The following is a 12738-nucleotide window of genomic DNA, read 5'->3' as shown; positions in this document are numbered from 1 at the left end:
AATTTTAAGATGAGAAAACCCCTTCCACCAACTTATCTGCAATTTATAGTCTTAAGAGTTGCTTAACAAGACGATATGATGATCAATTCTGATGGACGTGGCTCTCTTCAACAATGAGATGATTCAATTCCATTTGTTCAGTGATGAAGAGAGCCATCTACACCAAGAGAAGTATGGAAACTGAGTGTGGACCACAACATAGCATTCTCACTCTGTTGTTTGCTTGCATTTTGTTTTCATTCCCAGTGGGTTTTTTTTTAAATTTCCTTCTTAATTCAATTTTTCTTGTGCAGCAATTTAACTGTATATGTATATGTATACATATATTGGATTTAACATATATTTTAACATATTTAACATGTATTAGACTACCTGCCATCTAGGGGAGAGGGTGGGAGTAAGGAGGGAAGTAATTTGGAACTGAAGGCTTTGCAAGAGTCAATGTTGAAAAATTATCCATGCATATGTTTTGTAAATAAAAGGCTTTAATAAAAATAAAAAACAAAAAATAAATTTGTTAAATTAAAAAAAAAAAAAAGTTGCCTAAAGCACCATGATCTTAAGTGATTTGCCCAGGACAGCAAAGCCAGAATTTGAACTCGGGTCTTTTAGGCCACAAGGACAGGCTCTCTCTCACTTTGTATATTACAGAAAATATATGCTGATGAAGCAAGATCCAATAACTTGAATTACTACTTTGGCAGAAGCCAAAAAGACACCATCATAATAAAAAAAAAAGTTACTATTTTATTATCTAAAGGAGGTAATACATAGTAGCCCAATAAGCAAAAGCAATAGGATATGAGAAGTGGAAAATGGTCAGAGTTTGACAGCAGAAATTCCCAATTCTGCATTTCTGAGCCATCCCCACCATGGTCCATCGCTGTTTGGGCAAAGTCCAGGTCAGTAATGATGAGTTCCACTTTAACTGCAGCAGCAAATGGGTTTCCAAGTCAGGAGGCAGCCTTGAATGAGGTGACTAAATGGAGGAGATCCTCGGTATGGGCAGGTGTCAGAGCTCGGATTGGCCAAAACCCTCCCCTCAGCACGAGCTCTCTGCATGACAAGTTTTACTCATTTAACTGCCTATATAAGAGCTGTTCCATCCTGAGGCTTAACCTCATTTCTTTGACCCAATAATAGGCAGGACATTCAAGAATCCCGGATCAAATTTTAAAGTGAAAGCCTTAGTAGTGTTAACAGATGGGGGTGAAGTGGGGGGCATGTCCTTGGATCTTTTTGAGGAGGCTGGAGTTTGAAGGGGCAAAGGGTGATCACAGGCTCCAGCTATCTTTCCCTAATGCAAGTACTCCCTAATGGATGCAAAGTTGTTTGTTTTTAAGGAAATGATGAAGGATGTGAGACATGGGGATCTATTTTCTCTTGCTGTGCAGATTTAAGCTGGAAGCTCATTTCTCACACTTCACTGGTCTCCGATGTCTAGTATATAGCACCCAAGAATGAATAAAGTCCTATCAGTGTAACTGTGGCCTTTGGGAGGGACCTGAAATTCTCCAGTCTCCCATACTAGCAAAGAAGGATTCAATCTCCACTAGCCACAGGGGGAAAAAAAAAAACTACACAGGACTTCCCACCACATCTACCTTCTCATGAGATTTAGGGCAGCAGGTGGGAGCAATTAAAGAAATATACTGGGGCTTAGGTATTGACTGAGTCCCTACCAATGTCCTTTGGAGAAAACATTGTAAAAGGACCTTTAGTGGTCCCATGGCTTCAGATGGGCTTATCTGCTACTCCTGGAAGGGCATCTCTCCTGGCAAATTTACAGTGGAGTGCAAGCAGAAACAGCAGCAAATTGATGCTAAAATACTCACATACATTATTAGTTTAAATACAATTGTCCAGGCTTGGAAAGCTAATAGGAAGGCAACCACTTCCTTCTCAGCATGCAGTGCTCCCCAAGCACATCATAACTAGGCCAAAGCTGATTAGTGATTTCACATGGGCCAGTTGGTTTTTGGTCTGCCTGGCCTCCTAGGCATAAGAAGAACAATGACAAAAAACAGTGTTCTTCAAACCTGGGACCACTGTGTGTGTGGGGTGTGTGTGTGTGTGTGTGTGTGTGTGTGTGTGTATAGGTATGTATGTGTATGTACAAACTCATGCATGTGTACACACACACACACAGACACACACACAGACATGTTTCTGTGTGTTTTAAGAAAGGGGAAAAAATATAGCTCCATGGTAGCTAAGGCTTTGTACAGCACTGTGTACACTGTGGATATGCTGTGTACTGAGAAAGTGGATATCGAAGTGGTGGCTGGAGAGGACACAGTGCCTTTTAGTCAGTGGCAGCAGAAGTTACTGCTACCTCCTCCTCTACACATGGGATGGGTTTCTGTAGGAAATACATGACAGCCTGGACCACTTTGTCTGGTGCAATATTGTATACAGGGTGAGTAGGTTGCTGCAAAAAGAAGAATAGGCAAAAAAACAGTTAATACTTTCTTTTGTAGGGATCCTAGTCCATACTAATATTTTTCTATTCTCTCCCTCTGATATAAAAGCTGAACAATCAGGTCTGGAACAGGGTGCCATTCTAGGTAAATTTTCTCTTAATATCAGCTTAACACGATCTCTCAGGAAACCTGCCCAAGCCTTAATCCTTAAAGTACCACTCTGGACCTCAGTTTTCTCATCTATAAAATGAGAAGGTTGGATAAAATGAGAAGGCTTCTGTGCTTCCTACCAGCTACAAATCTATGTTGCTATGAGCCTATGTTCCCAATTCAATAACTCAATACATTTAACTTCATTCTGGCCAGTATAAGTAACTGAAGTCAATAAGAAAAGAAAATTAAAGAGGCATCAATTTAAAAAAATGGAAATATTAAAAGCAGCAATGGAATTTTAATTTTAAAAACCACTTACAGGAAGGAAATCTTTCTAGGAATATGCAATTTATGCAGATTTCATACAGATCTGTAGGCTCTGATTTTATATATCTGAATTTTGCGACTGGGGAAAGCTTGAGTCTTCTAAGGTTCTTTGAGGGTACAATGTAAAGACTGACTCATTACAGGCAATGACCACTATTAACCTAACTGTTCTAAGTATCTGGCTATCTGATCTGACCACAATAACCAACCAGGACTTTCTGATTCTAAAAGAAAAATAAATAGGAGAAGGAAGGCATCCATAATCAGGAAATAAAACATCACCTATCAAAGGTCATGGTGTATGCTAGGACATAAATGAAGAAAAAAGAGATTAAAGTTCCTTCCATAGGAAAGAAAATGCAACTATTAGCTGCAGGAATTAAAAGTAGCTTCTCTATTCTGAGCAACACCACATTAGGCTTTCCGGGCAAGCTCTAGGTTAGTTCCCAGGTTAAGTGAAATGGTGGCTCAGAAGATATGGTAGATTTAATGCTATGTTCTAAGAGGCTTCCCTCCCAACTTACCAGGCGATTTTCTGGCACTCCCAAGACCACATCACATAGAATCTCTCCACTGCCAAAATGTTGTGCTATGGACAAGCCACTCAGGCAGTAACAGGTGTGGTAGAAGTCCCTTGATCTAGAGGGAAAAAACACTGTTGAATAGAAGTCCTTAGTAGAAGAAGCCCAACAATGTAAGGTTATATATAGTGTCTTTCTTTGGATCAGCTATCTGACTCAATTTCAAATTTGAATCAGATTCTAAGTTCAAGAATACAGATTTATAAAATATATTGACTATAATAACAAATACATAGGAATTCATATAATTATAGAAAATATAATTTTCCTAAGTGGTTTTAAGGAAATACTTTCATTTTTAAGCATTCTGCTCAGCAGACATGGCTTTCATCTCCATTTACTAAGACAATGGGACAGTTATTTATTACAAATATCCCCAAGAAAAGACTGTAAAAAAAAACACAAAACTTCAGGAGTAGACTCAACACTAGAGAAAATCTATTTCCTCTGAAATTTAAAATTAGACTCCAGGTAAAGTAGAAACAGATAAAGTCTTTTTTGACAAACTGTCAAGTACTATTAGTATTGATGTGGATCTTCTCTTGGATGCCTAATCATCAGTAGCAAGCTGGCTAATGTAGGAGGCAAGAAAATGGTGGCTTGTTTGGTTCCCAGGTTGTTGCTTTTTTTTTTTTTTAATAGCATATAAAAGGCATCTTATATATTTGTTTCCCATCATTTAATCAACTCTGTAATTAGCTGTTGTGATTACAATCTCTGTCAGCTAAAATCATGGGCTTTTAAATCCTGTTGTTCTTTTAAGTCAGCCTAATATTTAAGAAAAGAAAAAAAAAAAGTCCTTATTAAGCTTGTTTGTCTACTTCTGCTTCAGATTCTTGGAAGCCCAGTGTAATGGGGTACATATGTTTAGGTATGTGTTTGAGAAAGAGACTAGAAATCAGCAGTGGTGTCTGGATCAGGGGCACTCAAGAAAGTTTGGGAAGGGTCTTAACGGGGCCCCTCTTACTTTAAAACACTAACAATATGAGTTTGAGGGAGAAGCAGTGGGAACTAGGCCCTAACCATCCATCCATCATTGGAAATCATCTGATTGTATAGGGATGGTTGCAGATTTTCCATCTTCTGCTTCTCAAAATAGAACTTACTTGCCAGGCTTATCCAGAAGACCCCCTGCAGGGCACTGGCAGCATAGGAGAATGTATTCCTGCAAGGCCTGCTGGTGAAACATCCAGCGACTCATACTAAGGGCAGGATCACCTACAGAAAGGGGAAAGAAAGCCCATATTAAATCAGGCAAAATGACTACAGTAATAACCATTATGTGAATTAACCTAACAAATGGGGTCCCAAGGAGGCCTTTCGTGCTTTCACCTCTGGCCCACTCCCAATCTTCTCGGTCACTGTGAAGCAGCACTCACATCCCTGGTGCTGCAGCATCAAACTGGGTGAGCACTTCTGTGTCACAGTTCATTCCAGGTAGTAAATTACACTTTTGATTTCCTCATCTGATGTTAATTCTCCTTAACCCTGTTTTTATACCTGGAGATCTTACACCCCTTAAGAAATTTATTTAAGTACTTCTGTAAATGATACTGGTTACCTCTACAGTACTCTAATTAGCTAAGAGAACTCTTAGCAAGAAGAAATGTTATTTTTCTCTCTCTTTCCACTTCCTAATAATGTCTTAGAATTTAAAATTAAATTCTTTTTTCCTAAAAGGATTAGATTTCTCCTTCCCCCATTTTCATCCCAAAGTAAATTTTGCTCCCAATGCAGGTAGATAAGATTTTTCAAAAATGAACATTGTTGTTAATAAAACATAAATTCATTTCCAAGTATTTGGTCCTATGAATTTTTCCCAGTGGAGAATGCTACTGGATCTATGGTATTTTTTTTTGTTAAATTTTTTTTCAACCAGCAAAAATCTACCTTCTTTCCTTCAAATGAGAAATCAAAACAAAGTCTCTATTACACACATATATAGTCAAGCAAAACAAATTTTTACATTGGCCATGTCAAAAAAAAAAAAAAAAAACACTATCTTATTCTACATTTTGATTCCTTCACCTCTCTAATAGGAAATGGGTAAAATGTTGTGCTATAAGAAATGATGAGCAGGCAGATTTCAGAAAAACCTGGACAGACTTACACAAACTGATGCTGCGTGAAGTGAGCAGAAACAGGAGAAAACTGTACATAGTAACAGCAACATAGAACCATATTCAACCATAAGACATAGTTATTCTCAGTAACAAAATGATTCAAGTCAATTCCAAAAAATTCATGATGGAAACTGCTGTCCACATCCAGAAAAAGAACTATGGAATCTGAATGCAGAATGAAGTATACTATTTTTCACTTTTTCTGGTATTGGGTTTTTTGTGGTTTCTCCCTCTTGTTCTATTTCTTCTTTCACAACCTTATGTAGAAATATGTTTAACATGATTATACATGTATAACCTATTTCAGACTGCTTGCCATCTTGGGGAGGGGAAGGAGGGAGGAAGAAAAATTTGGAACTCAAAATCTTATGCAAAAATGAATGTTGGAAGCTATCTTTATATGCAATTGGAAAAAATGAAATACTAGTTACAGAAAAAAATATTTCATCTCATAGATGGTCATTAAATTGATGAGAGCTCTTAAGTCTTTCATAGTTATTTGCCTTGACAACATTTTTGTCATTCAATCATCCAAAACAATTCCAATGATGAAAAAAGCTATTCATCTCCAGAGAAAGAACTGATGGACTCAGTGCAGAACTTTCTTTTTCTTATTTGTGTGTGTGTGTGTGTGTTTTATTCTGCAACATGGAATATGGAAATATGTTTTGATGACTTCATATGCATAACTGATATCAGATTGCTTGCCTTCTCAACAGGTGGGGTAAAAGAGGGAGAGAATTTGGAAGTCAAATTTATAAAAAATTAATGTTAAATTTTTTTATATATCATTGAGAAACATTTAATTAAAGGAAATATATTTAAAAAGAAAGTAAATTTAAAAAGCAATATTCCCATTGTATAAATTGTCTTGGTTCTATTCACTTTTATCTGCATCAGCTCATACAATTCTTCACAGGTTTCTCTGAAATCATCACCTTCATTATTTCTTATAGCACAACAGTACTCCATCATATCATAACTTATTCTGCTATTCCCCAACTGATGGACCCCTCTTCTGTTCAATGGCTTCAGACATAAGTTTAGGGTTAGGCTCTGCATACTTCTGAAAAGAATGGTCTCCTTGATATTTTGGGGGAAGAATGTTGTGTCTTTCTAAGCCCTCAGGAGCAGCACAAGTTATGTTCCCAAAGTTGTCTGAACCAGAACAGCCTAATTTCTGCTTCCCTAATATGAGTTCTAAAAGTTCCTGACACTTTGGATCTGGGTGACATATCACTAGGCTGCATCCTTGGGCATTTCAGTAAACTGTCATTGAAGAATGCTTATAGTTTTCTAGCTCTTCTAATTCAGAGTGAAAAACTATAGGTTTCCCTTTAGTCTGAGATTTTTTTTCTGATTACTCATATTCAGGCTTCAGACTAGGTTAGAAGCTGGAACCTCTGAGATCTTGCTCCATACTGGGATCTGATCCACATGGCTGACTGTTCCTGAACTTGCTCTTTGTCTGCCACATAGGACATAACAACCATTCCTTACCCTATTATGCCACTCCTAGGGATAGGTCCCCTCTTCAGTCTACTCTTGTCCTATGACCCAGAACTGAGTACAGTGAGCCACAGAACTGTCACCTGGCTCCTTTTCCTACACAAATGTAAGCCCCTTTATGCCTATGGGACTCTTCTTGCTCTGGTGCACAGTCTTTCCCTGCACTGGAATACTTTAGTGTCTGCAGACCTCTGTCTGCCTATGATCACTTGGGTTGGAAAACTATTCACTTTTCAAAAAATCCTGATCAGGACTCAATTTGGTGCATTTAAAAAAATGTTTCAAGTTGCTGTTTGTTTTTTTGGGGGGGGAGCAGGGGAAGTACCCTGCTTCTTCTGGCTACTCATATCTTCCCTCTACACCAACTAGGGTTTTAAAATAAACTTAAAGAGTTTCATTAATTTTCCAGGGCTTTTCCTCTACCTTTCTCAATTTAGGAAATTGCCCTATGAAACATTTCCAGCTATTCCCCCAATTCTAAGGAGGCAGTGAAGACTACCTAAGTTTTTATAGCTCTCACAATGAAGTATTATGTGAATTATGATAATTGTGCCATCTATCAAGCATGGTGGGACATAATTGTAGGCCAACAAGGAAAAGACCAACAAGGCTAATGGATTGTTTGAGCTCAAGGGTTCTAAGCTACAGTAAGTATAAAGCTGATTTGGTGTTTGCAGTAAGTCCAGCACAAGGAATTTTAAAATTTTAATAATTGAAGCTATATATATGAAAAAAGAATCTGTGAACAGTATTGAAAAAAAAATGACAAAAGATTAGTATGATTACATTACACAATTGTATACAATGTATTCTTACTGTAGATCTTGTAACTAGTGTAAAATAACTTAAATACATAAACTATGTCCTATAGCTTTCAGTACTGGACTCCACAACAGCTAGGAGAAGAAAATCCAAATGACTGGAAAGCTATGACTAAGTAACATGAGTAATCTGTGCCAATATAATAAACATGATGATGCTACTTAATTGATTGACTTTATCAAAGGATTACTTTATAGAACCAGACAAAATAATAACAAAGTTATTATTGGAAAAACAAAAAGTAAAAAATCTCAAGGGAAATAATGGGGAAAAAAATGCAAGAATGAAAGGGACTTATGATTTCCCCTCCATTATTTCCTTTGAAAATCTAGATTCCTCCAAATTGAATTTTTTAACTATTTTACTATAAAGTAACTTCATGTCATTTAAATGAGTATAACACTAAAGCAGTCATTTCTGTAACACTGATACAACTATGGAAAACTATGAAAAACAAACCCAACTTTTTGTCTTATTTCTTTAAAGTTTTACAGTTTTATTTACATAATTTCCAAATATGTTAACTCCTAGATATTTTATATACTTTGTTGTTATTTTAAATGGAATTTTTCAATAATAATTTGTTCTCTGCTTAGGTAAGTAATAGTTATAATAGGATACATAGAGTTGATCTAATATCTACAAGCACTCAATCAGTAATGTAGATTCAGGATTAAATTTGTTGCCTCTTACCTTGCTGCCCTCCTCCAGGAGACTTTATATATCATAACATTTTTCTTCCTTAGACACTCCTTTTCTCACCACCATTATTTTATTTATTTTTAATTTATGAAATAAGACAAGTATTACCATAATATCAGAGAATAATAAAAAGATGATTGCATATGAAACTGTGAACCTTGCTATTCCTTTTAAGTATATACTAAATTCTCCAAGTAAATTTCTTTTTTTCTTTCCCTAACATCCTAGAGATGGCTACCACTAGACACAAATATGAATGTGTATATATGCATATACATATGTGTGTGTGTATAAAATCATGATCTCTTGTTCAAAGCCCAGGGTATCTGAAAAAGTGAAAGTTTTCCCTTTAACTCAAAGAAAAAACTTAGAAGGCAGCAATAAATTATGGGTAACCTTTTCTATAAACAAAGTACATAAGAAAAATCCTCTAAAATGTGAGTTAATAATGAAAACATCAGTAAGTGATTCTTCTTGCCCTTCCTCCCAGCCAAGAAAGATTATCATAGGACTGATTTTCTACAACTCTCTCCAGATTTTTCTGATCTTCATAAAAGAGAACCTGTTGATAAGTATGCCAAAAGATTCTTAGTCCAAACAATTCTAACTAACAAGAACATCAAAAAACCCAAATTCACATTTCTTTTATGTATCTCCTATTCCAGAGGAAAAAAGTCTTCAAAACTCGTTTTCTCATATCTATATAAGTAAACAGGCTGAGGAATAAGCACAGTGCCCAGCTCAGACTAATATATAGTCAAAGATCTTTTAAAAACCAGAAAACACAGATCTCTGTAGAATGGAGTTGGAGATTACTAAGGATTCTATCTCTGTGCTATATAAAACTTGACAGGAGAGATTATTCCAATATGAGTGGGTAGAAATATGCAAAGATCTGGATCTTCCTTCAAAAGGGGTTGTAACCAATCAACTTATTTAGAATATGAACCAATCACCAACTATTCTGACTAAAGTAAAATATGCCCTCTGAGCTAGACTTGAAAAATAATTTCATACCATGTTAAAATAAGATATTGAAAAATTCTTCTCTCATTGGTTTCTCTTAAAGAGACTTTTCTTCATGAGGTATCTCCATGGATACTGGAGGAGAGGAAGCTGAAGCTCAGAGAGATTAAGTCACAACCTCAAGTGTCCACCACAACAAGGCTAGGAAGAATCTGAGACAGGAATTGTACTCAGGCTTCCTGCCTCCAAGCTTAGCTCTCCACTTACAGTGCTACCCAACTATCTTATGAAAAAAAAAAAAAAAAAAAAAAAAGCTAGTTCCTCCTTCTTTTTCCTTATTGTATCCATATTGTGTTCCTCTCTTTCCACCTTTTCTTTGTTTTTCTAAAACCAAAATGGAACTAAACCATGCCCAGATCGTGTATCTTTCTTTACTCCTTTTGTGACCAGTGGCATTTTGAAAGGATGCTTACCTCTTCATTCTGTATTTGAATATAAGTACTTTGTGATCTTTTATCCTCTTCTTATTGCTAAAATGTAGTTACCTTTCCAGATTTCTTTTGTGTCTTGTGTTTGCATTTCAGAGATTCTACCCAGTTCTGGCCTTTTCATCTGAAATGCTTAAAAGTTTATTATTCTATTAAAAAGTCTATTATTTTTACCCCATATGCTAGAAATACTCAGCTTTGCAGATTAAGCCATTCTTAATTAAGCATTTGGAATATAATATTCCAATATGTTCTTTCTTTTGAAACAGTGGCTCTTAGGTCTTGTGTGAACCTTATTTGTAGTTTGATGGTACTTATAGCAGTTAATAGGTCTTTTTTTTTTCCCTTTTTTACTAGAAAACCCTGTATTTCAGTTCTGACATTTATGACTTTAAATTTGCACTTTCTTTCAGGTGGTAACAGGCAGACTCTTTCTACTTTTACTTTGTCATTTGGCTCTAACAGACCTCAAGAGTTTTATTTTATGATTTCTTAAAAGATGGTGTCTAGGTCTTTTGTTTGGTCATGGTTTTTTTTTAGGGACTCTGTTGATTATTAACCTGCTTTCCCTTTTTCTGTTTTCCAGGGCAGCTAATTTTGATAGCTAATATATTTTATCCTATTTTTCCAATCTTATAATTTTGTTTTAATATTTACCATTTCATAGATTTACTAAGTTCTGAGTACTCCATTCTGTTTTTCAGAAAGTCCACTACTTCCATAAGTTTTTCCACTTTCTATCTTAAGCTATTTATTTTCCTTGCATTTTTCCTATAGAGCTCTTTTTTTTAAAATCTTAAGCTATTTGCTTGATTTTTTATTGGTACTCTTATAGTTCTTGTGGCCAAGCTATTAATTTCTCTGAGATTATCTTTCTCTGAATTTACCTTGTAGGCTTCTCTCAATTCATAGTACTTTTTTGGGGGGCCATATTTTATATTTACTTCTATTTAAACAGTTTCTGGACTGGGGCTTTGTACTGAAGTAAGACTCTGTTCCCTCCTATATTTTTGGATAAGGCAGTCAGACCTTGTCTTGGCCCTGTCTTCTCTGTACACTGGTTGGCATTGATTATGCTATCAGTGATTAAGACTAAGCTCTACCTTCTACATAAATCTGTCATTTACAGTTAAGCTTCTAATGGCTTCTCAACTCCTTCTCTATCTCCTTTACTTTGCAAAAATTAGAACTAAAAATTGGCTGACCATTCCCAACAGGTTGCTATCAAGTGCAGGTCTCCTGCAAGACCTAGATGCTGTCAGATGCTGCAATAACCTTGTCTTCTTCTATGGATCCAACATGACTTTCTTTAGCAACATGCACTCTAGGTAGTGTTCTAGCTAAATTTCATGCCATGGTTGCCTAGGCACTGGGGCTTATATGTATTCTGGTTTGTTTTCACTCAGAATGTCATCAGATTACTGGCGATCTTTTTTGTGCTATCCAGAATTGGATGGGGTAGCCCAGAACTATTTTTATTTGTTTTTCTTTATTATCATTCCTTCTGGTGAATTTTTAGAAATTTAATGACGCATCTACTTCCCTAGGTCCTAAAATACATCACTTGTTAATCAGAAGTCTGTTCACTTCATTTAAAAATTATTACTAGGGGCAGCTAAGTGGTGAAGTGGATAGAGCACTAGCTCTGAAGTCAGGAGGACTCGAGTGCAGATCTAGCCTCAGACACTTAACACTTTCTAGCTGTGTGACCCTGGGCAAGTCACTTAACCCCAACTGCCTCAGCAAAAAATGAAAAAAAAAATTATTACTAACAAGATTCAATTTTGCAGTCAATCTCCGAGATATGCTAAATCTCTTCTCACCATATTTGTGTTCACTGCTACGTAAAAACTTCAGGGAATGAATAATTCCCTATCTTCCTCTTTTCTCTCACTTATCTGATAACTTATACAATATGGGCTTTCTCATCCTACATAACTGTTAAACATCATTAAGTAGGGAAGTGTCACTTGAAACTAAATTGTCATGATAATCAATAGGGTACTTTATGCAAGAGGAAAGTGGGCTAGCTCCTCAAGCTCATATAGAAGTAATATCACTTATACAGGATTCAAAAGGGGATGATTCTATTTCAGTCTTCTTAAAGAAATGACCAAAGCAGTTTAAGTTCCTCAAAATAAAACATTATAGGGATTTAAAGAAGTATATTTATTTGCAAGAAAGAACAACAGAATGTATTAATTAGAATGTTGCAACTGGAAATCAGGAAAACGCAGGCCGAAATAAATCTCATCAATTCATCCAGCACTGGCAGCTTTGCAACTCACTTGCATCTTATACTTACCTTGAGCATGCAGTGCTCGGTGGAGGAGAGGCAGTAACCCTGCCTGCCAGAAAGAGTAACAGCCATCTACCAACTTGTTGCATCGGCCCTGAAATCCACCTTCAAACCTCATCTGCCGGCTTGTCACCCATTGCTGAGAACAAGAAACAAAAAGGAGGCTTACTGACATCCAGCAGAGACAAAATTCAGGGAAATGATTTTTTTTTTTTTTGGCAAGAAGTTGTCTTTTAGAAGCTTGATATTAGAGATCTTCTCAACACTCATTCTTCAATATAAGAGAATGAAGTAGATATACTTCAAAACAAAATGTAGGCACCCTCTTGTCCCAATCAAAGATAT

The 12738-nt window shown here is 36.2% G+C and overlaps 1 protein-coding gene across 2 annotated transcripts in view; it reads right to left on the bottom strand.

The window, feature by feature from the left end:
- Positions 1-2075: 2075 nt before the first annotated feature.
- The window catches only part of FNTB (farnesyltransferase, CAAX box, beta), a 76106-nt gene continuing 65443 nt past the window's right edge, over positions 2076-12738 (bottom strand). For both annotated transcript variants that reach the window (XM_051977824.1, XM_051977825.1), the window contains 4 exons: positions 12400-12532; positions 4591-4702; positions 3428-3542; positions 2076-2431 (listed from right to left, as the gene is read on the bottom strand). In XM_051977824.1, the coding sequence (XP_051833784.1) occupies positions 2306-2431; positions 3428-3542; positions 4591-4702; positions 12400-12532 (486 nt within the window). In that variant the 3' untranslated portion in view covers positions 2076-2305. The remainder of the gene's footprint in view (positions 2432-3427; positions 3543-4590; positions 4703-12399; positions 12533-12738) is intronic.

The sequence above is a fragment of the Antechinus flavipes genome, chromosome 2, assembly GCF_016432865.1.
Source record: "Antechinus flavipes isolate AdamAnt ecotype Samford, QLD, Australia chromosome 2, AdamAnt_v2, whole genome shotgun sequence".
NCBI classification, from domain to species: domain Eukaryota; kingdom Metazoa; phylum Chordata; class Mammalia; order Dasyuromorphia; family Dasyuridae; genus Antechinus; species Antechinus flavipes.
Note: the sequence above shows the minus strand (reverse complement) of the source record. Positions and strands in the feature narration are given on the sequence as shown.